The sequence below is a fragment of the Antennarius striatus genome, chromosome 8, assembly GCF_040054535.1.
Source record: "Antennarius striatus isolate MH-2024 chromosome 8, ASM4005453v1, whole genome shotgun sequence".
NCBI classification, from domain to species: domain Eukaryota; kingdom Metazoa; phylum Chordata; class Actinopteri; order Lophiiformes; family Antennariidae; genus Antennarius; species Antennarius striatus.
In genome coordinates this window covers 21,248,454-21,274,418 of record NC_090783.1, presented here as the reverse complement: position 1 = coordinate 21,274,418, position 25,965 = coordinate 21,248,454, and the positions used below count along the sequence as shown (strand labels likewise).

At 39.3% G+C, this 25,965-nt stretch overlaps 1 protein-coding gene across 1 annotated transcript; it reads right to left on the bottom strand.

Moving 5' to 3' along the window:
* Positions 1-9,685: 9,685 nt before the first annotated feature.
* mchr1a (melanin-concentrating hormone receptor 1a) lies at positions 9,686-12,980 on the bottom strand. The gene is made up of 2 exons (XM_068322583.1): positions 12,926-12,980; positions 9,686-10,704 (listed from the first exon to the last, which is right to left on the bottom strand). The coding sequence occupies exons 1-2, from the start codon at positions 12,978-12,980 to the stop codon at positions 9,686-9,688; spliced, it is 1,074 nt and encodes a 357-aa protein (XP_068178684.1).
* Between the last annotated feature and the right edge of the window lie 12,985 nt (positions 12,981-25,965).

The following is a 25,965-nucleotide window of genomic DNA, read 5'->3' as shown; positions in this document are numbered from 1 at the left end:
TCCCTGAAGATAAACCCATCAGACTAATCAAGGCGGAGTTACACAGAATTACAGGTGAATGATATAGAAATCTGATAAATTAACTGAAATGATATTCTCTTAATGACATTGTGCTGCAACCTCAGACTTCGATCAGTAACTTGAATTTCTTTTAGGATTTCCCAATGTCAGTGGCTGCATAGACGGTACTTATTTCCATCAAGGCTCACTCACATACCAAAGCTGACGATGTTGATAGGAAGTCCATTCACAACATAAATGTGCAGGTACATGTAGATTGATTAGTTTCACATTTTTAAAGACTGCATCATAGATAAACAAACATCCGTCCACATCATGTGTGATGCTGCATGCTACATTTCTGGTGTGGAAGGAAAGTGGTCTGTTACATACAAATTCCACAGAATGAAGTGCTGGTGTTTACTGAGCGTCTACCTCAATGTGTCAGTTTGTGCTGTGGATGTTCAAGGACTCCTCTGCTAATGTTCAGCCATACTGTTAAAAAAGGATGAGAATCCTGTGTGTATCATGTGACTAAAACAGACATAAAATAAAACTTGAAATGCCTAAAAGCTGTTCTAAGCAGTACAATACCACAGCTATTGATGTAAAAACGAAAGCACTTTTGGCCAATATGAAGGAAACTATGCAACAGAGCTAAATGTCAGCTCATGATTTCCGTTGTCATATAACATAGGTATATGCAATGGCGTGAATTTTCTTCTTGTCGATTGTTTTGTAACATGCATATGCCGATTTACTGTTTTATCTAAACAGCAATAAATCTTTAAATAGATTTTGTTTTTGACCAGATCTTGACATAAATGAGAGCATATTTATGAGTGTGAAAAGAGCTTTATGTTGGTGATAAAACAACTGAATACTATAGTTGAACGTCCACTTAAAACCAGCCTCAATGGTTTTTGAATGTTCTCTGGTTTCAAGCTGAAACCAGGGAACCCGCCTCTTGTGCCTCTTGTTACTTGCTGTGAAACTTATTATGTTCTTTTGATTATTTTAACCGGTCTTGAGTTCACTCCTGGATTGCTTTAGCAACTTTTGTATTATTTTGTATTGTATTCCGCTTTGGGGTAATTTTTGTGTGTAGTTATTACTTTGCTGCCCGTGGTGATTTTCAGTTCTTACATTGTATATTTTTATTTTGTCCGCACAATTTCATTTTTTGGTTCATTTTTGTTGTAATAAAACCAGTTTTCATTTTAGCCTGCATCTGGGTCCTGGTTGTTCTTAACAGATTTTCACTTTTATACAAACATTCGCACCTTTGAGCTACATGTGACAGCTGATGTGACTTTAGGTGACAGGGTAAAATTTATTTTGTAAATTTCCATATTGACTAGATCAAAAAAATAAACAAAGATATCTAACTCTCTGGCAACAGGGTGCCATCTGTCCCATCTTCAAGAAAATAAAGATGAAGATCTTAATCTCATTGGTAACAACAATTTTTGTTACTATGCTCCAGTGGATTACCATTTCTTTTTTCCTTCCACAAAGATTTCTAATAATTATAATGGATTAGATTCTTTTCTAGACACACAAAGTCACTTTTTGCAGTGGATCCATTATTCATTCACTCCTCATTCATACTAGGTGATGATGGACTACATATGTAGCCACAGCTGCCCTGGGGCAGACTGATGGAAACATGGCAGCCAATCCGGCCTCTCCGACCACCACCCGAACATTCACACACATTCACACACCTGCAAGTCCCTTGCTGGTAGCAAGGAGGGTAAAGTGTCTTGCCCAAGGACAAAACAACAAATGACTAGGCCACAGTGGGAAGTGAACAATCATTGGACAGATTCCAATATTTTATTTTTGTATTTAATTATTACTGTTGCTGATGTTGTTGCTGTTATAGAACCTAGTAGTCTCTCCATCTATTTCATTTTATCTCACCCAATTTTCTCCTATCCTAAAGCTAAGAAAAATTTAATAGCCCAACAAACCTGAGAGCCAATTTTCTGGAGATTCCTTGGAGAGGAAGGTGAAAACAACCAGATGATTAATCCAATCTGGTAACGTGGATTGGTAGAGTACTGGCAGTTTGCCTGTTTCATCAGGCAGAGGACCAGAGGAGTTGAGCACGGGCTTTTTGCCAGAGTCCTTACGTCTCAACCTCCCTCATAAACTCTGGCTCCTTTCCCCCAGCTAGGGGACATTCCATGTCCCTAGAGCCAGACTCCTCGTCTGGAGAATGAGTTGTTGAGTCCCATGCTGTTTACGTGGCAGGTGGTGAGTCCACCAGAGGTTGGGCTGACGTCATCCTTTCGGGCTGACCCCGAGAGGCCCGGCCATCGGGTGCTTGCATACGAGCCCCAACCCCGGGCCTGGCTCCAGGATGGGCCCCCAGCACCTGGCGACGTCACGGTCTGTGACATTTTTGCATTTATAGGGGTTTTGAGAGGAGAAGTTACTGCTGTCTTTGTAAAAACTGCTACGGTGAGTTACTACTGAGAGCCTTGCTCCGTCATTTTTGTGCATTATCTTTTGTAGAATTTTTGCTTAGGACTTTTTATTAAAGATTTTTGTTTTTGCACTTTGGACTGCTTGGATTGTTCCTGCATTTTGGATTTTTTGCTTTGTGTGTTGGATTTCTGTCTCTAGATCTGCCTTATTGTACTTTGTTTTGACCTTTGTGCCTGGAAAACTTTATCAAAACTGATTCTTTTTACGTTACCTCTGGATCTGAGTCCTCTCCTTAGCATAGTGGTAGCTAATTGCCCTGGAAACCCAGCTAGTTGGGTTGAATTCTTGTTTTCGGAATAACAGAGGGCTTGATCAAAATCTGCAAATAACCTGCAAAGAGAACCTGAGAATGCTTGACTAGCCTAGCCCTCTGTCTCTCAGTTAGTCTGGTTGAATTTGAATGGCTAAATCAATGGGAGAGTCAAATATAAAAGGTAACTCATTGGTTTCTAACCCATCCTTTCTGTTTTTAGAGTCAAATTAAGGCTTTAGGCAAAACAGATGGTTTAATCCAAAATCAGCAATATTAGTTCATGTCACAGTTCAGCGTTCAATGATCAGATTTAATCTTATCTCTTATCTTATTATTTATGGTAATTTAAACCTGTATGACCCTCCCCATACTGATATTAAACCACCTCCTATCTATATTACCTTTTCCCACACTCTTATCGACTGTTTAAAGCACTTTCGTGTCTCACGTAAGTCCGAGACTCACGGATCCAAACGCACTTCCGGATGCTGTCAGCCAACAGAATGCACGTACGATATCACGTGACTGCCTACCAATAATCTGCGATGAGGTGAAGTCGCGATCTTTGATGCGCAAGGGCGCACTGTAATATTCAAGTAAATCAGAAACGAGCAACAAGTGTGTGGCAGAATGAGCAGACTCGTAGCTGGTTGGCAGACGAACAAGACTGAAGGACTGGTAGAGGGAGAGTCTGGAGCAGTGGTTGGAAAAGGCCGGCCAGTGCTGGCTGAAAAATGAGCAGGAGTCACACGAATGTACTGTATCCTCAGCCTTTTATGTCCATATCTAAGGACACACTCTAATTTTTGCTGACATGTATAAAAACGAATACTCTTTATGAGTAAGTAATTTTTGTTACTGTTCTGTGTGCCCCTCCACCTCCCCATAATTTTGTTTTTCACAGGTGGTCCTGGAACGCATTAGCCGCGAGTAACGAGGGATTACTGTATTGATATAATTATGTGTGTAAAAAGAGAGGCTTTTGGGTATTGTGTTGGGTGCAGACTTTGAAACTGATATTTAAAGGACTCGGGATCAAGCTCTTTTGCAGTTTTTCTCTCCTGTCCCGATCTACAAGAGAGGAGAGCATTGTCTGGGTTGTGTATAGTCATGTCTGACCTTTTCAGATTTTTTTTCTGAAATGGGCAGTGAGTATGTTCGAGGCCACGCTGATGATTTCTTGAGCTGTCCTTTTGATCCATTGTAGTTTTTTCCTTCTCTCTGTAGCACAGCTTAAAATCCACCCCGTGCAAAAATGGGGCAGGACGTTTTCTGTAAAAGTTAGGGAAGATTTTCTGTAGGAGTTCAGGTTGTTTGAGGATCTTCAGAAAGACAAGTCTGGCAGGCGTTCATTATTGCCTTTGCTGAAGTCAATTACAAGCTCCTTCATCTCATGAGGAGCTAGTAATTGGTCTTACTCCAAGATGTGAGGAAATTTGATTTTTTATTGTGGAGATCAAGGTATGCATCTAAATTAGCAAATGACACAACCAACATACAAGTTACTGCCAGGTGGGGTGTGAGGCTATAGCCTATAGGTGAAAGCTATATTACTGGGTTTCAACAACTTTCATATGATTTTACAACCTTCGCAATATCTGGAACTCCTCAATAGAACAGAATATGCCTTTTCAATGAGAGGCGAGCATGTTCAGTGCATTTTACAGTAATAGAACTATATTAACTGTATAAAATACTTACATCTCCCAACATCCAGGTTACAATATATTTGCTTTCACCTTGCTCTGTATCATTGATGTACTGTAAAGAACTTTAAATAACAAATACTATCCCAATGTCTTACCTAACTACTTCTACAGCTACTTCTCTGCATTCAGACTCACATGAGTCGACCAAAAACTGACAAACTTATTCTGTGCTCATGCCAAAAAAACAACATCCTTGTTGGTTATAGATGTCCTGTTAAATTATTACATAGGAGTTATAAGTTCTGAGCTGCAGCAGAACATCTCAACATAAAGTTATTCTATTTCACATCACATCAGTTGTGGGTAGGAATTGTGGCGCTAGTCTGATATCATTACAAGTAATTTAGCTTGAGGGTAGCACCACTGGAGGATGCATCTGTGCTTTCAGCTAAATTGAAGAAAAGAGAAGTCAAATGAAGTGAGCGGACCTCATCAATGCCAGTTGAGAGTTTGAGGAGAACTCAAAATGATTGGTGTAATTTCACTTCAACTAAAGCCTTTCATCACCACTGCCTATCTAGAGATTTGATTAATCACATCATCTGGGTGTTACATTTGCAGCTCGACAATTGCAGTTTCCCTCTCATTACTGCACATGGAAGGCCATCAAGCCTTCCCTTTGCTTTGCCAAATTCAGTAGGTGAACAGACTCTTTCTTCATGCTTCTCACCCACTGATAATCAAATACATTATCTACTCTGTTTTCCATGACCACATATTCTGACGGGGTCACCAATATTGCAATTTGCTCTGTATTTGTGGAAAGGGCAGCTGGTAGACTAGCCTATGTTCACACAATTCTTACACTACAATCACTGCCCCTCTAATTGCTGGTTAAATGAATGCACTCTTTCCTTGTCTCAGATCTCTTTTGGTATACAAACCTGTCTATGGTTTGTTTTTTGTTTTTTAAATCATTGATGTGTATTGCTGTAGTCACAGTGCTAAAACCTAGGTAAGTTGAACAAAAGAAAAATACTGGAGAAAGACTGTACAGCAAAATATACAGCAAACTTGTATATGTAAATATATATTATTTGCATTTTATTAATAACAATAAACTTAATGATTTATGCCTAACCAGGGACAAAGACTGCAAACTTGTATGGCCAGGAGTCTTATACGATATACAGTGCATCCATTGAATTGAATTTATAAGTGTAATATGTAACACTATTTACTTGTGTCATTCCTGTGAGACAAATTGATTAAAAAATTGTGCATTTATTTTCTGTGCTGGTAAGATCATGAGTGCATAAGAGAGAACCTGTATTGGTGGATTTTAATTGTTTCTCCTGTTTCTGTCACACTAGATTGGAGCTTTGTAAATCAGAACTAATTTGTTTTGTGTCCTTTTCACACATGTATGAAAACACTGGCTTTAACAAAAAACAAATTGGAATAAAACAGATGATAGCAATTTTTAATATTGAACAACATTAAAATACACTCAAATGTACTCAATCACAAAACAGACAAACAAGTTATGATAAAGTCATACACTTTTACTTTATTCTTTTTCACGTCAGCATGCTGACTGTTGATTTGTTCAGCCATCAGTGCTCACAAAGTCAACTTTTTTTTTTTTTTGCGCCATAACAGGAAAAAAACAAAAACAAACTTTATACTCGTGTAAAACGTCTTGGTATAGGACAGCGATTGTTTCCAAGAATGTGCACGTAATTCCAGAGCTTTAAACACTATTGTATTTCCATGTACACAATCCATCTATCCATAAGATCTATTTACATAAACAACTGTTCTTAAAAAATAATTTTAGAACTTGACACCGTTGCAACCACATATCAATCGGACAACTCATGCAGCTTATCATTTATGTTCAAGGCTTTGAAGTAAGACCTTAGTGATTTTGAAGTAGCATAAATCTTTTATAAATTAAATCCTAACTTTTGGTGTTTTGTGGATATTCCTTTCATTGCAAACCTGCCCTCGTCTTTGGGTTTATTAAAATGCAGTTGTTCTCAAATTCCAGAATCAAATTTTATTCATGGGGTCACTTTATGTCACAATAATTGCAGGAATTGAACTTCAATCCAAGTTCTGGAGGATAATCAATTCAATTAATTCAAAAATCAATTCAAAAAATTTTATTTGTCCTGTTAAGGGGTCCCCATGACCTGTTAATCCTTTTTGCATTATAGATGGACGTTCATACCTGTTTGGCAAAGTTCTCAACAGCGGATGCCCTTCCTTCCACAACTCTCTGTATCTATCTTGGCTCGGGGGCTGCAAATGCCAGGGATTGAACCTGGGGGAGCATACATGCGAAGCATGCACTCTACCACTGAGCTACATCCCACAATGTGTTGGACACATGTAAGCTGCTTAACAATGTGAATGCTCCAGCACAAGAATTCTAGTATTCTCTATTTTTATATTCTTCAGAGGTTAAATATTTACAGGAATTGCAAATTTAAGAGAATACTGTTGATGCACCAAAATAAATTAAGCCATTTAAAGACAAATATAAAAAAAGACATCGGAATTTAGTAGAACAAACAACTATTAGGACCAAATGTATCAATACATTTCAATGTCATGACTTAATTCACAGAGTACAATGACTATAAGCAATTTTAATTGACCCTTGTTCCATCATCTGAATTGACAGCCTTTACCAAAAAAGACATGCTGTGATCATGATGTGAAGAATTTCTTTGATCTGACTGAAGATAAGAGGATTCAAGCTTTGGTTATGAGTTATACATGGGAGCTGTCAGTACAATAGCTCAGATAATAAATATTTAAAACTTATTGAAAGATTCTTTTTTTTAATTTTCATTTCATATGCTTTTCTTTTTTTTTTTTCCCTGCAAAAAAACTTCATTTAAGTTAACAAGCCATTATGATGCTGCAAAGCTTGACGAGGAGCTGGTCATTTCAATTAGAAAAAGGGAAACATTAATGGAAACACACTGATTTAGAGCAGCAGGTACCCAGCACAGAGTGCAAAAGCTGTTCCATTTTTTTAATCACCCGGAACTCAAAGTCACAACTTTATTAGGGGCTTTCTTGAACTTCTGTGTCAAGTCAGAATTCAAAACTGATTTTATTCCATGAATTGGGTTGAATGGAACTTTAAAATGATTTTATTTTTTTAAAATAGAGACAGCTAAGTAGTAAGTAGTACTAATTTGAACATTACACTAATGAGAATTTATTTTTACAGGGATTAGTTGCTCCACAAATAACTTTCAAATTGACCTACTGTATTTGCTACAATAGTTTAAATGCATGTCATATACATTCATTCATTTTCTATCACTTGTTCTGCTAATGATGGGTAGCGGGAATTGGTGGAGCCAAACCTAACTGACCTGCAGGCGAGAGACGAGGGACAATCAGGGCACGATTCCAGTGTGCTGCAGAGACGTGTCATATTAATATTCCAAATGTTTTCACAAATTCATTGTTATTAATTAAATTAGCTTGAATAAATAAATACTATAAATTTAATAAGATTCTGAAAGACATCTTCAACAGTGACATAAAATATGAACAGATGAGATATTTTGTTACAAGGAAATTGTCACGTGTGGCGGGATAAGGACCCAAATGCAGGACAGAAACAAGGCTAGGACAGGACATCAGAACCAAGCTTTAGAAAACAAACCCGCACAGTGCTCTCATGCAACCTGGTTTAAAAAGTCTCATGATGATTACACCAACTGAGTCCAGGTGTAACGACCAGTAATGGGTGTGGTGATGATCAACAGTTGTGGAGTCGAGGCTCCTTTGGCCTCTCTCCCTGCCACACACCAGCACAGCCACACTGAACCGTGACAGAAATAATAAAAATGTGTTTGCAGGAATGCACACATGAATTTTGATGTAGCAATCATTTTAATGTGGCAAAGCGAGAAATGTGATGGGAGTTTGATGAAATTATTTTTGAATTTTGATTGAAAAGAGATTGAGACACTTGAACATTTTTGTCTGCCAGGAGACTTGAACTTTGTTCAAAGTTTGGTTTATTCTCATGCATAGGAAAGTGGCAGGTGTAGAATCTGGCAGCAAAAATGTTTATCAAAACCTGTAACTTTTCAGTTTGACAGTCCACCTATCTGGTGCATGTTTCTCCATTACACAGCTGCAGACTGCAAAGATTTTTTGACATTACAGTACATGGTTTGTGCAGTGAAGTGCCTACTATGATATCCATGGTATATTCATGTGTATACTATGTGTATACTTTTTCAGTACAGTACTTCAAGATGCAACGGTCAACTCTACACAGATATGTTTCATGGTAAAATTGTCAAAGATTTTCATGTAAAAAAAAAATCTCCTCATTCTTGGTTATATTACATCTTTGACACCTGGGCGATGTTGTGTTCAGATTGATACAAAGTCAAAAAAAATTATCAATGATTGAGAATTAATTGTTTCAAAAATGTTTGGTTTCCAAAGCTGTGTGAATCTTCATCATTAGCGTGTAAAGAATAGATGCAGAAATATTTCTAGAGGAATTGGCTGTCGAATCAGTTAATGGAGATGAATGTTTCTTTTAATTATATTTACATAAAAAAAGCTACCTGGTCTGCACAGTCTCTAATTGTGGCAAAGCACATTCCACAAAAAGGAGCTAAGATGCTAATATTTCATTTAAAGACATTTCTTTCAGTTTCAGACAATAAGTAAGTACTGGAAATAAATTGGCTCAAAACAACAACAACAACAACAACAACAACAACAACATGCACATATCTTTTGAAAAAAGATAACTACTGCAATGTTCTAAAGCGGTGATCATGGAACTATTGCAGTGTGGATACATACCACAATTCTTCAATTGTTTTCAAATTGATCCAGAAGAGAGGATTGCAAGAGTGTGACACAGAAGTTGTGATACCAAAAAGCCTTTTACCATCACTTGAGTTACAACTAGGTTTCTTTTCCATAAAACTTCTGTATTGTTAGAGTCCAATTGTTACAAATTATTACCATCAAGGGGCAACAGGGAGCTACAGCAAATTCTCAGATAAGCTACCAGTGCGTAAATCAGAGATATTGTGAGTAAATCAGGGATATTGTGCTTATACTAGCAATAACTGATTATACACATGTGGTTTGTTATCACTTGAAAAATAGAAACCACATTTTAGATATAAACCAAAAATGCACATATTACTGACGGGACAAGAAATGTGCAAGTTTTCCTTCACAAATGCCACATCCTTAGAGCCCTTCTGCGACTGATTTTTATTTATTGTGGGGCCACACTGGATGGGATCTCTCCAGAAGCTGGCTCCTGCTGAGCCCTTTGAGGTACCATTCTCACACTGACACTGGCACCATCTGTGGTACTTGGGTTTACACGGAATTTTCGATTAATTGGGTGAATGGCCCGGAGAAACTGTCTTTTGAAGGTCTCACTTAGAATAATGTACAGGAAAGGGTTTATGCAGCTATTAGCATAGCCCATGCTAATGGCAATGTTGTAGGCATAGGAAAAAGCTAGGCTTGGCCTCTGCACACCTAGATGGACCAACTGAAGGATGTAAAAAGGGGCCCAACAGATGAAGAAAGCGAGGCAGATAGCCACGGCCATCCGGGTCACCTTTCTGGTGCGGACCCTCAAACTCCGGGGAGGCAGTGGTGCTATGCTGGCAGACATGTGCTGGAGGATCTTGAAGAAGCCCAGGCAGATGATGGCCAAAGGTATAGCAAATGCCAAGAAAAACTGGTATAGTGTGAACCAATATGTGTCGGTGACTGGGTCAGGAAGAAGAAGAGCACATGCTACCAATCCGTCTGGGAGAGGCATCAGGCCTGCATACATCCACACTGGAATGATGGTTAGGAAGGACAGACCCCACACCATGCCTATGACCAGTGCTGCCACAAAAGGTGTCCGGATGTAGTTGAAGCGAATGGGATGGACCGTAGCCAAGTAACGGTCAAAGGTCATTGCGGTGAGGATGTACGTGCTGACAATCTGACTATTTGAGTCGAGAGCAGTGATGACAGTGCACATTGCAGCTCCAAAGTGCCAGGTGCCATTACCCAACAACTGGTGGATTAGAAATGGCATCCACAGCAGAAAGAGGAGATCAACTATGGACAAATTTAAGATGAAGATATCAGGAACTGTTTGCTTTCCAAAGCACTTGCTCTTCTTCATGATTGTGTAGATGACAATACAATTCCCAATAATACCCAGAAAGCAGATGATTCCATAGATGATGGGAAGGATTGCACTGTAATGGAGATTCCCATCTGCAACTAGAGACAAAGAACGGAATTATTTAACAAATTAAAACAAAATTACAGACAATTTACAAACATTTGTCGGATGTAAGTGAAGAAATTTTACTCAAATTTCTGCATTTCTGAAATTTTACTGCATTTGTCATCTTTAATTACTATAGTTATTTTTACAAATAATTTTATAATCTCTTAAAGTTTCTTTATTGACAATAAAAGGAAGTCTTCTTTTCTGATTTGAGAAAATTCTCCTTTTCAAGTTGAATAAATTATTTGAAGTTGTGGTTTGACTTATGGCAAATGCATTGTCACGAAGCCGATGATAGGGATGTTGTTCTGAATTTAAACCCTTGTTAAGAGCCCAAAGGCTCATGGGACTCTAAATGCCCAAGTTAAAAAGTAATGTTTTAGTGAAATGCCATAACATTAAAAATTGAAAAGAATGACATTATGAGAATCTTGATAATATTGGCACCCAATGAGTGTTTGTACAACTAAATCAGTTCAACGACAATCAGCTTTTTATTTGGTTGTTGGTTGAGGCCAACACATGGCTGTTTGGCTTTCTCTCTTGAATTTGCTTGAATGAATGTTTGACATTTTTTCAGGTGAGAAAAAAAGTTTGTCCATCCATCCATCCATCCACCCACCCACTCACCCACCCATCCATCCATCCATGTTCGTAGGAAGAGAGAGAAGAGGAATGCCAAGAGTATAGGACTGAGAGTAGGGACGTTGAATGTTGGAGGAAGCCATGTTGGAGGAAGCAAGACAACCCAATACATACAAACTCCACACAGAAAAGAATCAAACGTGAAACTGTCTTGCTGTGAGGAAACAGTGCACCCACTAATTAATTATAATGAACATGATATTTCTTGTTGAATTAAGTTTTGGATTGTGCTAATATTCGCCTTGGTTGTCAGAAATAGAGGTGTGCAAGTGTAGAAAAGAAGTGACTTGTCTAAGGTGTCACCTGTCACCCTATGTCAGCTGGGTTAAGCTCCAACATAACTTGATGAATACGTCAAAATCAGACCATTACTAATTTTCAAATTAATTTAAGATTATTATTATTTAGTAGAGTCATTTTTTAAGTGTTTAATGTTGTTGTGTCTACATTTTTGTCACACAGTGTTGTTTGTTTCCAACCTAGTCCAACCTGTCATCTTTGATTCATCTGTTTAAGTATAAATGCTGGTCTAGAATTTGGTGCTAGCTTTTGTAATGTTTACATGAATGGTCAGTATGATGAAATTGCGAAATGCATCATTTATGTGCCACATTGTTATTGATAAAAAATCACTAAAATGTGTGTTTTTAGCTTGGGCAAACAAAGAAACAACAACAAAAAAGAACACGCAGCTGTTCTACCTCTGGGGGTTGAGTCTGTTCTCTCTCATTTCCTCGTTGATCAACTCTTCAAAGTACTCTTTCCATCTTCCCATCACACTACTGGCACCTGTCAATAGACGTCCACCCCTGCTGCACGTCCTTCCCATCTCTGTCTCTCTGTCTTGCCAACCGGTATAGATCAGTCTCTCCCTCCTTACTGTCCAACCTAGCATACAAGTCATCATAAGCCCCTTGTTTGGTCTTTGCTACCTCTACCTTCACCTTACGCTGCATCTCCCTGTACTCCTGTCTACTCTCCTCAGTCCTCTCAGTGTCCCACTTCTTCTTAGCAAACCTCTTTCTCTGTATACCCTCCTGTACCTCCTCATTCGACCACCAGGTCTCCTTATCTACTTTCCTCTCAAATGACACACCAAGTACTCTCCTACATGTCTGCCTGATCACATTAGTAGTTGTCGTCATCTGGAAGCACCTCCTGACCAGCCAGAGCCTGTCTAAACTCCCTCCTGAAAGTCATGCAACACACTTTTTTTTTCATTTCCACCATTTTTCATTTTTCCACATAAATATGTGTATATACATATATATATATATATGTGTGTGTGTGTGTGTGTGTGTATATATATATATATATATATATATATATATATATATATATATATATATATATATATACTGTACACATATGCATGTATTGTTATACACACACACACACACACACACACATATATATATATATTTTTTTTTTTTTAAATTTAATTTTATTTATTTTTTTATTTCACACACACACACACACACACACACACACACACACACACACACACACACACACACACACATGTAACAATCGAGCCACATTATAATGCCAGGGCGCTTAACCTACCTGTTGTGGATTTAGTGAATCCCAGAGACATATTTGAGTCGTTGAAAACATCCATCGGAAAAATTCAAAGTACATCCAAGTATTACAAGTATTGCAAGTGTCTGCTTCCAAGTAAAATGCATCTGGAGCAGTGCAGAACCTAAGTGTCTCCTTAATGTTTACGAGGTTATGGTGGTCAAAATTCAGTCTGGAGCAGTGCGCTCAGAGCTTTCAGACGCAGTGAAGTCGCTCCTGTCGCTCCTGCCGCAGACGCAGTGAAAGCTTCTTTTCGGAGTCGACGATCTTAATAGAGTGTGCTACGAATTTCATTCAAGCAATAACATAAAGAAATAAAATCTTATAAGCGTTTTCTCGATTCATGATTGGCGAGTATTTATGCGATGGAGAAATGGAGCGCACTAAATCATACCAGTGATGAAAAGGAAAATGATGAAATAAATAAATAAATACATATAAATGTCGCGATACTGTGATTGATTTTAAAATGTGCTTGATGTTATGATATAATTATCTCTTATTTATCTCTATCTCTTCTTCTTTTTCTTTTCTTTTCTTTGCCTTAATATGATGCGCTTACTCAGATTTATGTGGAAGAGACGATGTACAACAGGTGCTTCCGTTTAGAGGCAAATTCCCCACAAATTACTGTGACCCTTGAGCTTTCAGACGTGTTTCGGTCTCCTTTGGAGTCATAACATGTTCACGTCAATATAACTGGTTATGGTTAAAAGAAGAATTCTATTTTGGGTGGCTCAAAAAAGAATTCTAGTGAGAATGATGTTGTGGGCAATTAGTAGAGTGATACACTTTTCTAACTGCAAGGTTATTCTAAATTTAAAAAAGGAGGATTTGATGGTGGAATGGAGAGGTTTTATGGTTGGTGTGTGTGTGTGTGTGTGTGTGTGTGTGTGTGTGTGTGTGTGTGTGTGTGTGTGTGTGTGTGTGTGTGTGTGTGTGTGTGTGTGTGTGTGTGTGTGTATTGTGACAATTTAGGACCCAATTAAATAATAAAAACTTTTTTTTTAAAATGAAATGTTTCATTTTCTGTGCCATCCACTATGTGGAAGATCCGAAGTCCGAAGTCCTAATTGGGTTCCAGGACAATGGATAAAGGCCGATCACATCATGTCAAAATAACAGCGAATATAAGACTAAGTGAACAGTTTGCACTGACGTCCGACTTCATGTGACCTTTTTTGCTTTCTTGTTGGCACATAGTCTGCAGCGTTTCCTCATTTAATCCTCATCTCTGCAAATTTCAGAGCAAGCAATGAACGCACAATGCGTCTATGTGCATGGGAACAGCGCTGCATCCTCACCTATTTTGAAAAACTGCTGAACTTCTTCAGTAAGCTTTCTTTGTGCTACAAATTGTCTCATTTAAGATACACCTCTCCACCAAGATCAATAGTAATCACATCACTTTTAACTGCTTTATATTGCTGAACTACAGCTAATACACAGATTTGTGTATTAGTTATCTATGGGTTGGAGTTTCAGCCCAGCACCTGTCCTCTTGGTGTCTACAGATGTTTTACTCCTGTAACAGTTAGTGTGGTGTTCTGCAGCCTAACCTGACGTTAATTTAAAATTGACATTTTTGAATTGCCATGACAACATAGCTGAAGATGAACAGATATTTGTAATGTGTTAGTTACTGATTAACTTTGTTCTAATGTGCTAGTTAAATTGTCTCAGGGTAGGTGCTGTTGCTGATATCAGATGTCCTGCACTCAAGATTCTAAAGTCTTCTGATTTTGAGGATTGGGCTGGCAGAGGAACAGCAATTACAGTAGCTGCTGCTCCAGGGGTCACGTGTCTGGACCTTGTGTTAACTACTGAATCCTCAGTACCTCTTACCAAAATTTCAAATTCAGGTTTTGAAAAACTTCTTTCCTTAACCTTAATTATACTCCCTTGTGTTCTCTTCCCCTGACATTATGGTGAAAACACATCATTGGCTGCTGGAAGTGTTAAATCATTTTCCTTGAGATTACCTGGTAGTCATCTAGAAATGTTTGTTTTGTTGAGGCTCTGTTAAATAACAGAAAAAAGCCCCTCCATGATTTAGTAAATGTAATCAACTTTATTAATCCCATAGGAAATTGTTAGTCCCCTCTTTCAACGTCACACACACTCTAATAAAATAAAAATATTGATGAAAACATGATGCAGTGGCACGATCTCGCAGTGTGACGCGCTGTCGCCGCACAGCAAGGCGGTTCCAGGTTCGAGTCCCGCTCTTTGTGGAGTTTGCGTGTTCTCCCCGTGTCTGTGTGGATTTTTTCCGGGTCCTCCGTCTTCCTCCCACCTCCAAAAACATGCGCTTCAGGTTAATTGGTCGTTCCATGATTGCCCATAGTGTGTTGGTGTGAGCGTGCATGGTTGTCTGTCTCTGTGTGCCTCTGTGGAGCATTGGCGTTGTGCCTGGAGTTTCCCCCGCCTCACACCATAAGCCAGCTGGGATAGGCTCCAACTCCCCATGACCCGCTACGGCAGATAAAACGGTGATTAGAAGACGGATGGATGGAAGATGATGCTTTGCTGTTTCTTTGCCCGTCAATTTGTCTCGGAGCTATTTGGCACAAAATACTTTTTTTTTTTATACTTCTAGGATGTTGCTTCACTGCAAAATCCAGGTATGATTCCTTTGTGTGCAAATTTGTATGTTCTCCATGTGTTCAACTTAAATTTACAATGATAATGATTAATAATTAGCAATGAATTACATTACAGAGCCCATATCTTTTATAATATAATCTCTGAGACTCCTTTTTCTGGTGACTGTGATAAGGTTCTCATGCGTCACTTTTAATTTGGTTGAATTTCTTTAAAGTCAGAAGAGATTATGCACTTAAAAGTAAACCACACATGCAAACTCTGCAAAGAGCGTGACCTGAATTGGGAACTGCCTTGCTGTGCAGCGACAGCACTACTCACTGTACCACCATGCCACTGTCCATCCAAATCTATTTTTCCTAATGACTTTTTTATTAATATGTTGTCGTATTTATGTATTACGTCACAAATTATACGTTGCAATAGAGCAAACCATATTTTAAGACTGCAGTAGTGAGGATGTTTTCTTGGAGATACTTGTCTTGTTTTTGTGAAAGCTGTTTTGCTGAAGGGGCATCACAGTGGCACATTGGGTAGCACTAATACCGTACAGCAAGAGCGTTCTCGGTTCAATTCTTTTCTGTCCAGAGTTTTGATGGATTATGTCTGGTTATGTAATAAAACAACACCCAAGATTGGTAGCTTGTCGTATCGTCACACAGCATGTTTAGCTTTGTATGCATGGTTGTAGCTGCAGACAACAAGAGACAGATGGATTGTCCACTATACCATGGTTGGCTGTGCACTCAGTTTAGTTTAGGATACGCTATATATGGTGTCAAATGGGCAGTTGTTTGAGAAAATAATCATTCTGTTTGACATGAAGTATAAATGTAGCCTGTACTATTATTTGGGATTCCCGCTTCTAGACTGGATATGAGTGGAGCTGAAACCAGAGTACAGATCTTGTATTCTGTATTCAATTATGACCATACTACAATAAATATCTGTTTGATCTCGGGTAAGTTTCATTGGTGATTTTAAGATCATAGGAATTTTCCCTGGGATTTGTACAGTTTATATGTTTTCCTTGTCTACATGGGTTCTTTCCAACTTCCACCCACCTCCCAAAGCATGCAGATGAGGTGTATTGGTCACACCAAACTGTCTGTAGGTGTGAGTGTAAGCATAAGTGGTTGTTAAGTGGTTGCTACGGGTCAAGGGGAGCAGTAGATGATGAATGAATGAATGAATGAGTGAATGTTTATGGAGATGATTTTTGAACTACATAAGTGGTAATAGTTGTAGCAGTATTTGTTTTTCCATTAGTTTTTTTTTTGCAAATGCTGGGAGAGTGTGAAGTGCTCTTTTTATGAAGGATTAACCAAAGCTGATTAAATCAATCCAGTGGACAAGTTTTACAGATCTTTTTGATCATTAAAAAAAAGTCAATATTTTAGAGGTATTTCAGAGGCAAACACGGCGTGTCCTTTGGACAAGGATCCTGTCAAGGGGTCGAACACGACTGGCAAGGGGAACCCAAAAGCATGACAGAGTAGCGGGCAAGTAAAGTTTAATAATACAGGCAGGGGTCAGGTACCGGGTAGTCAATCCAACAAACCAAACGACAGACGAACAGGCAGAGTCCAAAAACCAGACGGGGTCATACAAAGGAAGGCAGTCCAAAAACCAGGCAGAGAAATCCGAAAAGGGGTCGACGAAAACAGGCTGGGTCAATAACAGGAATCAGAATGACAGGCAGGAATCAAAGGTTGGAGAGTCAGGGCGAACACTAAACAATCTGGCAGGGAACAGAAGGCAGGGCTGGCATTTGAAGGGTAGAGGAGGATTGGGGAATGGCTGCAGGTGTGTGGAGAGAGGACAGGTAAGTGGAATGAGCTGAATGCGAATGAAGGTAGAATCTGAAATGACATGATATGTTAGCAGAAAGAAAACAAACAGACACTATTAGACCCGAGATGTGACAGATCCCAGGTATAAAGGGGATGGCAGCTTCCACTGATGATCCCAGGATCCAGCATTAATTCACAGAAAATTAAATATTCATCAGGAGACGATTATCAGAGCATGCTTAGATGTCCTGCCATATCCAGACAGTTATCTTTATGAGTGGTACCGTTTTATGTACCAGCCATCACATATATCCACGACCTAATCCAACCTCATTACCCTAACCCTAACCCTAACCCCAATAGCTTCTACCCGTCAACCCTTTTTTTATTTTTCAAAATGTTGTTGTTGATGTTCTAAAACTGATGAAAGTGAAGTCTGCTGTAATAACATGTATGGACAGTAAAAAATAAACTGACTGAATAAATAAATCACTAAATTGAGAGGTTTTTTTGCACAATAGTTTTTTACACAATGTGAGAGGTGCCCTGAGTGTGCCTCGGCTTGAAATGGCTTTTTTCCTAGAAATAAAGCCATCAGGGCCACAGGATTGAAGGTGAATGATTTAGAAATCTGTCAAATTTATTTCAAATTATATTCTTCTTAATGACATTGTGCTGCAACCTCAGACTTGGATTAGTAACTTTATTTTGTTGTAGGGATTTCCAAGTGTAATTGACAGGCTTTGACAGTAATTACACATGCCAACCAAGGCTGCTGACACATTTCATTTGGTAGTCTTTATTTCCTACAAATACAAAGTTAGCTTTTCTATCCTTCCAATATTTAAGGTTACAATAGTTCTCATGATTAAAAACCTTTTATAACCTTTGACCACACATCTCCAGCATGCTCCAGTATTTCCATTTCCAGATTTGACCTCCTAATCTGTTGGTCCAAGCAAAACATTTCTGGTTTCTGTATTTTTTATGAGGTTACTTTTAAGAAAAACTTCTTTAACAGATAGCTGGGAATATATGAAGAGGACATTAAGTATCTGTTAATCTGCAGTGTACGTTGAGGGACCCTTGTACTACTGGCCAACCATGCTCTGTTAAAAAGATGAGAATGTGTTAATACTTCAGTGGAGGCCATATGTCACACTCTGTATTTCACCAGAATGTTAAACAATGGGAAGAAAACTATCAGTAACATAAAATATTAGACCGCCTTTGTGTCGTTTTTTCAATTTTCTTCTTAATTTCTTTCTTGTTCATCAGTTAGTCAGTCCCGTGTGGATCATGTGACTAAAACGCACAGAAAACATGAACCAATGCAGTCACAGAATGCAACATCCCACGACACCTCTATACCTCTATACAGTCCCACCTCCACTTTGAACTCCTCTGTCACATCTACAGGTTAAATATAAACTATAGGTTTAATTATTTAATAGAATTTGATGTGGATGTGAGGACATTTATGTGTGTGAAAACTCATTCTGTTTGTCTTGCCCTGTTGGAGTGTAGCAGGAGGCGGGGCCAAGCCTCTTTGCCGCAGCTGTGTCACATCTCCATACGTGCCTCATCAGGCTGATATGCCTGCAGCTTTTTAGTCCAGCTTGTCATCACCTTCTGTGCCCGAAGATTTCTCATTGTTTTCAGCCCGCAGTTTGTATTGCATATCCTCAGGTCTGAAGTCTCTCGAGTAGTGTTTATGTTATGAATATATACCAGAGAGAGTAGAGCTCCGAGTCATCTCAGTTTTAATTCTTTCTTAGTGTTGCCCTTTGTAGAGGTTAAGTTTATTTGCTACTTTGCCCCTTGTGCTGGATCCTCAGTTACTCTGTGAACTTTTGTATTGTGGACTTGAACGGTGATTTTCTTTTGAACTTTGTTGTGTAATAAACCTTTGTTTAGTTTTTTTTTTATCTCTGCATCTGGGTCCTGGCATTCTGCAGACAGTTTACTCGAGAGAAAAACAGCATTATGTTGGCAATAAAACAACTGCATAGTCAAACAGCCTCTTGATATTTAGTGTACAATATCAAACATTATGAAAATGAGAAGGTACTCTCATGATATGATGCAGAAGTGTTACCTGTTTGAACAATGTTTTTATCCTACAGAGTTCACCTGCTGAACTCTGAGTGAGCCTAGTCTGGGTTTAAACTGATCCAGAACAGCTGTTGTGAAACTGCCAACCTTGAGTTTACAAGTTCATGGTAGGTCAACCCAGACTCACAGATTTGACTAAAGGTTTGTTAACCCTGCTTCATCAAATGGACCTCTGGATGACTGAGAATCTCCACATACATGAAGTTGGCGCAAGGCACCGCAAATTTCATCGGTCTTTTCACTCTTGATACATCTGATCTTTGTTGCAAAAATAGCGTCTCGTTTTTGTGGGTATGCACCCTTTGTACATGAGGCACCACGCCTGGTCTGCATTTCCACATGATAAAAGATTACGAACAAACCTACATGTACATGGACACACACACACTCACACATACGCACACAGGCACACATACATTCGCATGTACACACATATATTCGCTCTCTCTTTCTATTTCTGTTGTGTGCACTTACTTACAATACTGTTTGTTCTGATTTCACACATAATTGTTAGTTTAGGTCTCTGTGACTTCTCTTAATTGATTTTTATGTGTTGGTTTTGTGTGAATCTCCCTCTATTGTAAATATGAATTTCCAAAGAGAGCTTGAGATACCTTGAGATCTTCAGTCAGGCCTTTGGTTTTCAGATATAATTAAAAACAGTAATGACTTTTCTCTGCTTTGGTTTTTTTTATTTTTCTGTTTTGTAATGAAATGTACGCTGACAGATTTTGAGATCAACAAAATGTCAAGGCAGTCACAAAACTGTTTTTAAGCATGCATAGTTTCATTTAGGTTTCTGCTCAATGAGAATATGATTGGAGACATTAAAATTACAATTTCCCATCAGTCTACTTGACTGTTAATCTCTTTTGTCGGAATAAGATTTTATCTCAATAGTTTTCATTTTAAAAATGGGAAAATGGCTGAATTTGAGCAAAGAATGATCCAATACTTGTAAGATGATGTCTCCATGTCGTGAGAAATCTTGAAAACATTGTTTATGGGATAGAAATAGTAATAGTTCAATGAAGTGCAGCAAAGCTGCAAGTTTTAGTAGGGGGTTCGCGCTGCACAATACTACTGAATAGTTGCTATGTGCAACACTTACATACTTCTGAGCACTGAGCACTCCTCAATGTATGTCTATGGAACAAGACATTATCTTCCATGAACATATTCCTGGTTTTTAAACGGTTAGTTGACACCCCCCCCCCTTCCAAATTGTCGTATGTTTCCTCAAAGGAAAGGTTATAAATAACATTCACTAATTACCACTTTGGAAACAACAATTACAGAAATACAAAAAATGGTTTAAATACAGTGGTCAATTAATAGTGAAAAAAAAGGTAAAAGCATTTCCAAATTAAATGCAATGAACTATACAGAAAAAGAGGTTAGCTAAGAAGAAGTGGCACACTGAGAGGACTGAGGAGAGTAGACAGGAGTACAGGGAGATGCAGCGTAAGGTGAAGGTAGAGGTTGTAATGGCCAAACAAGGGGCTTATGATGACTTGTTTGCTAGGTTGGACAGTAAGGAGGGAGAGACTGATTTATACTGGTTGGCAAGACAGAGAGACAGAGATGGGAAGGACGTGCAGCAGGTTAGGGTGATTAAGGATAGGGATGGAAGTCTATTGACAGGTGCCAGTAGTGTGATGGGAAGATGGAAAGAGTACTTTGAAGAGTTGATGAACGTGGAAAATGAGAGAGAACAAAGACTAGAAGAGGTGACTGTTCTGGACCAGGAAGTAGCAAAGATTAGTCAGGATGAAGTGAGGAGGGCATTGAAGAGGATGAAGAGTGGAAAGGCCTGATGATATACCTGTAGAGGTATGGAAGTGTCTAGGAGAGGTGGCAGTAGAGTTTCTGACTGGGTTGTTCAACAGGATCTTAGATAGTGAGAAGATGCCTGAGGAATGGAGGAGAAGTGTGCTGATGCCCATTTTTAAGAACAAGGAAGACGTGCAGAGTTGTGGCAACTACAGAGGAATAAAGCTGATGAGCCACACAATGAAGTTATGGGAGAGAGTAGTGGAAGCTAGACTAAGGGCAGAAGTGAACATTTGTGAGCAGCAGTGTGGTTTCATGCCAAAAAAGAGTACTACAGATGCAGTATTTGCTTGGAGGATGTTGATAGAGAAGTACAGAGAAGGCCAGAGGGAGCTGCATTGTGTTTTTGTGGAGAAAGCTTATGACAGGGTGTCCAGAGAGGAACTGTGGTATTGTATGAGGAGGTCTGGAGTGGCAGAGAAGTATGTTAGAACGGTGCAGGACATGTATGAGGACTGTAAGACAGTGGTGAGGTGTGCTGTAGGTGTGACAGAGGAGTTCAAGGTGGAGGTGGGACTGCATCAGGGATCAGCTCTGAGCCCCGTCTTGTTGCTATGGTGATGGACAGGCTGACAGACGAGGTTAGACAGGAATCTCCATGGACTATGATGTTTGCAGATGACATTGTGATCTGCAGTGAGAGCAGGGAACAGGTGGAGGAGAAGCTAGAGAGGTGGAGGTTTGTCCTGGAAAGGAGAGGAATGAAGGTTAGCCGCAGTAAGACAGAGTACATGTGTGTGAATGAGAGGGACCCAAGTGGAAGAGAGAGGTTACAGGGAGAAGAGATCAAGAAGGTGGAGGATTTGAAGTACTTAGGGTCAACAGTCCAGAGCAATGGAGAATGTGGAAAAGAGGTGAAGAAGCGTGTCCAGGCAGGATGGAACGGGTGGAGGAAAGTGTCAGGGGTGTTGTGTGATAGAAGAGTTTCAGCTAAAAGGAAATTCAAAAGCAGTCAGCATCACAACTCGAACATGACTGGCAAGAGGAACCGAAAAGCACGACAGTGTAGCAGGCGGGTAACGTCTCAAAAAAGGGTTTAACAATACAGGCAGAGGTTAGGTTCCAAATAATCAGTCCGATAGGCAGAGGTATTCAATAAATGACAGGCAAAAGATAGAGTCCAGAATCATGCAGGGTCAGGCACGAAACAATCAACAAACCAGGCAGACAAATCAGATGAGGATTCATACACGGTCATGAAAGCAGGCAGGATATGTAGGCTGGAGAGTCAGGGCGGACACTAAAACAATCTGGCAGAGAGCAGAAGGCTGAGCTGGCAAATGAAGGGTGGAGACAGATTGGAGAGTCGGCAGGTGTAGGGAATGAACTAAATGTAGATGACGCAGGATCTGGAATGATATGACATGTTAGGAAAAGAAAACAAAGAAAAGGAAAGCTTAATTGTCTGGAGACATGATAGTCAGGGTGTACTGTGGGTCCTCTTCTGAGAGGGCAACAACAGCATTATCATCTGCAAATTGCAGCTCCGTGATTGATTTGGTGGTAATTTGACCTGAATCTGCTGATGTTCAGAAGCGCATCAGTCCTGTACTTAATTTTGACTCCCAGTGGGAAAATAGACGGAAAACAGTGATGGTGCAACGAAACATCCCTGCTTAACGCTTGAGTTAACCCAAAGAGGTTAAAGCCAGTCAGTATAGTGGCAGACATATTGTCATGTAGCAGCTGCAAGACTCTGACGTACAGTACTTGTCAGGGCAACCGATTTTTGCCAGGACCATCCAGTGTGGCCCGGAGGTTAAGAGGGTCAAAGGCTTTGGTAAGGTCTATGAAGGCCACACTGTATATAGAGATTGATGTTGTTCCTGGCACTTCTCTGGAAGCTTAAGAGCAACAAAGATCCATGTCCGTGGTCCCTCTATTTGGAAGGAAACCACCTGGAGACTCAAAAAAAGTGATTTCTGACAGGGGGGGTGATTCTGTTGGCCAACACCTTAGCTATCAACTTCGCTGCAGTGGAACGGAGGTAAATGTCCTGTATGCAATACAGAAGAATATGAGTGCCAACCCTACTCTCTCTCTCTCCCTTATGATGCAACTTGAAGAAACATACGCATATATGCAATAAAAGGTGCTTGCATTTCACCTTCTGACACGGTGCACCATTTGAACAGACGTCTCCTGCATTTTGAGGATATAATTTCCAAGAATCTGTTTAGTGAATATTTTGGCACTCAGATAATTCTTGAAAATATGATAATCTGCAATGAATTTACCATTTTATAGAAAGATTAAAATCATTATTCAATTTCTAAAATTAAAATTGACTCCAAAAATGCTGGGTTGCTGCAACCATTCAATTATCATTTTTGACATACTGTATGCTCAGTAGGTAAGAGTAAAACATAGCTAAACATTGCTCGTAAATCAGATTTGGAAAAAGTGACTTCATTTATTTAGACTGCTACCGGAATATATTACATGGATTTAATCACCAGATAGATTTTAGTGATGTGAGTGCTCATTAGACAAAACATTTTCATCTTCAATCAGTGTCTGCATGACTTCTGTATGGGTGAATAAATTAATGTGGAACATAGCGGGGGGCGTTTTTCTCCTGCAGTGAGTCATATAAAGAAAATGTTGAAACATTGAAGCCTGTGACTCCTGTGTGGTTCACTAGATTTTCCAAGGACTTTTTTTATTTTATTCTTGAGTTACAAAGTTGCCATATTCACTTTACGCTATTCATATCACATTAAACTTTTCAAAATGAGCTCCACTGTCATAACTCCTGCCTACACTTAAGATTATGCTTTTATTCTATCCATTTGAGTGTTTTCCTGTGCTAACAGCTCCTGCCATTTCAGACAGGAGATGTCATAAGATTTCTCCTGCCTTCATCCCTGCACTTAATCAAGCTCATCCACTTCACCCATACTGTCTCAGTCACCTATGAACTATGTCCAAATTAGTCTCAGCTCTACATACACTCTGTCCAGCCTTTAGTTCTCTGCCAGATTGTTCGCGCTAAAAATACTGTTTAGCTTTCCTGTTTCTCTTTTGACTAATGTGTCCTGAATCTGCCTGATTGCAGGTTTCTGCCTGTTTTCCTGCTCCTTATTGGACTTGTCTCCTTCTTTGGACTGCTTACCTGCTTTTCACTCTCCAGTCATGCATGTACTGTAGGTTGCCACCATGACAACCACAGAATAAGATCACAATAGGTAGGTAGCAAATCTACACTAGAAGAGTGTTAAAACACTCAATAGGTTGTTATTTTTCTGAACATTTGAAGATTAGATTGTAATCGAAAGTGCTGTGTATGGAGACAGGCTGAGTCATTTATATTTTTCAAATAATCTTAGACCCAAATTAGCTGTGCTTTCTTGCTGACAGTTTTGTGGTGTTTCTTTAGCTTTTTTTTTTGGCATAATTGGCCTGGTGGCACAGTGGTGCGGTGGGTAGCGCTTTCACCTCACTGTAAGATGGTTCCAGGTTTGAATCCTTTCTATGTGGAGTTTGAATCTGCTCCCTGCGTGGGTTCTCTCCAGGTTCCCCCGGCTTCAAAGCATGCACTTCAGGTGAATTAGACGGTTTCAAATTACCCGTAGGTGTGATTGTGCACATGAGTGGTTGTCTGTCTGGCTCCACTGTACACTGGCGTTGCGCCCGAAGTGTACCCTGCCTCATGGGGTAGAGTGGCAGGCAGCTCCATTGTGGTGTGCCTTTCATGAGCAGCTATGAAGGGGACAGCACCTTGCTCAAGGACGCTTTGTGGTAGGTATCATGCATGAAGTCTGTAGGGTCAAAATTGTGCAGACAACATTCTGGCACGTTAAACATTACTTGTTTCATTATTTCGTCATTCTCATCATTTATATAGGGCTGTACACATTACAGAAAGCCTACAGAAAGCCCAATGCCTAGACTCGTACACACAACCAAAGACCAACTTCCAATATGTTTTTATAACTGTATTGGAAATAGTTACAGGTTAAAATGTTTTTTTTAAATTTGATTCTTATAAACCGTTTCACATTAGTCAAGGAGCACATTTTGATAACAGGCTAAAGTTGCTAAAAGTCAGCTGCTCCAAAATTGTATCAACCCAGTCCATGGATCAAATCAAGTGCTACATCCCTTATCGAACACGCCACTTACATCTCCGTCAGCCTTGGACAGTTACTGGCCAAAATCCATATAACCACTTATCCAACTCATTCATGCTGGTGGCTGATTTGTAGAAATAGTGTGAAGATGTACATGAGTGGATGTCTTTCATATTTTATTTTTTATTTTTGTCTGCATTTTTTATGTTTCATACACACCTTTAAAAAAAAAATTGCATTGCATTTTATGATGACCTTTTTGAAGTACACAAGCTGAAAAAGTCTTAATAAAGCTCTGCATTGATACTGCAAGTGTTTTTCACCCCATTGAAACTTCTTAGTCTTGCTCTCCTTGTTTTTCTGAAAAAGGAGCGATAGTTCTAACATCTGAGTAAGGTAAGGAATCAATTGTAATCCAAATTCAATACATATGTATCTTTTTGGCCTTTGATACCCCACTGAATAGAGCCGATGCATGTTTAAAGTTATTTTCATCTCAGCCCTTTAGACCATTTGATCTACCACCGGTATGATCTGACGAAAGTATCCAGGATGTCCTTGTAACATTAATAATTAAAAACCATCTCAATGCAGTTTCTTTAGTTGA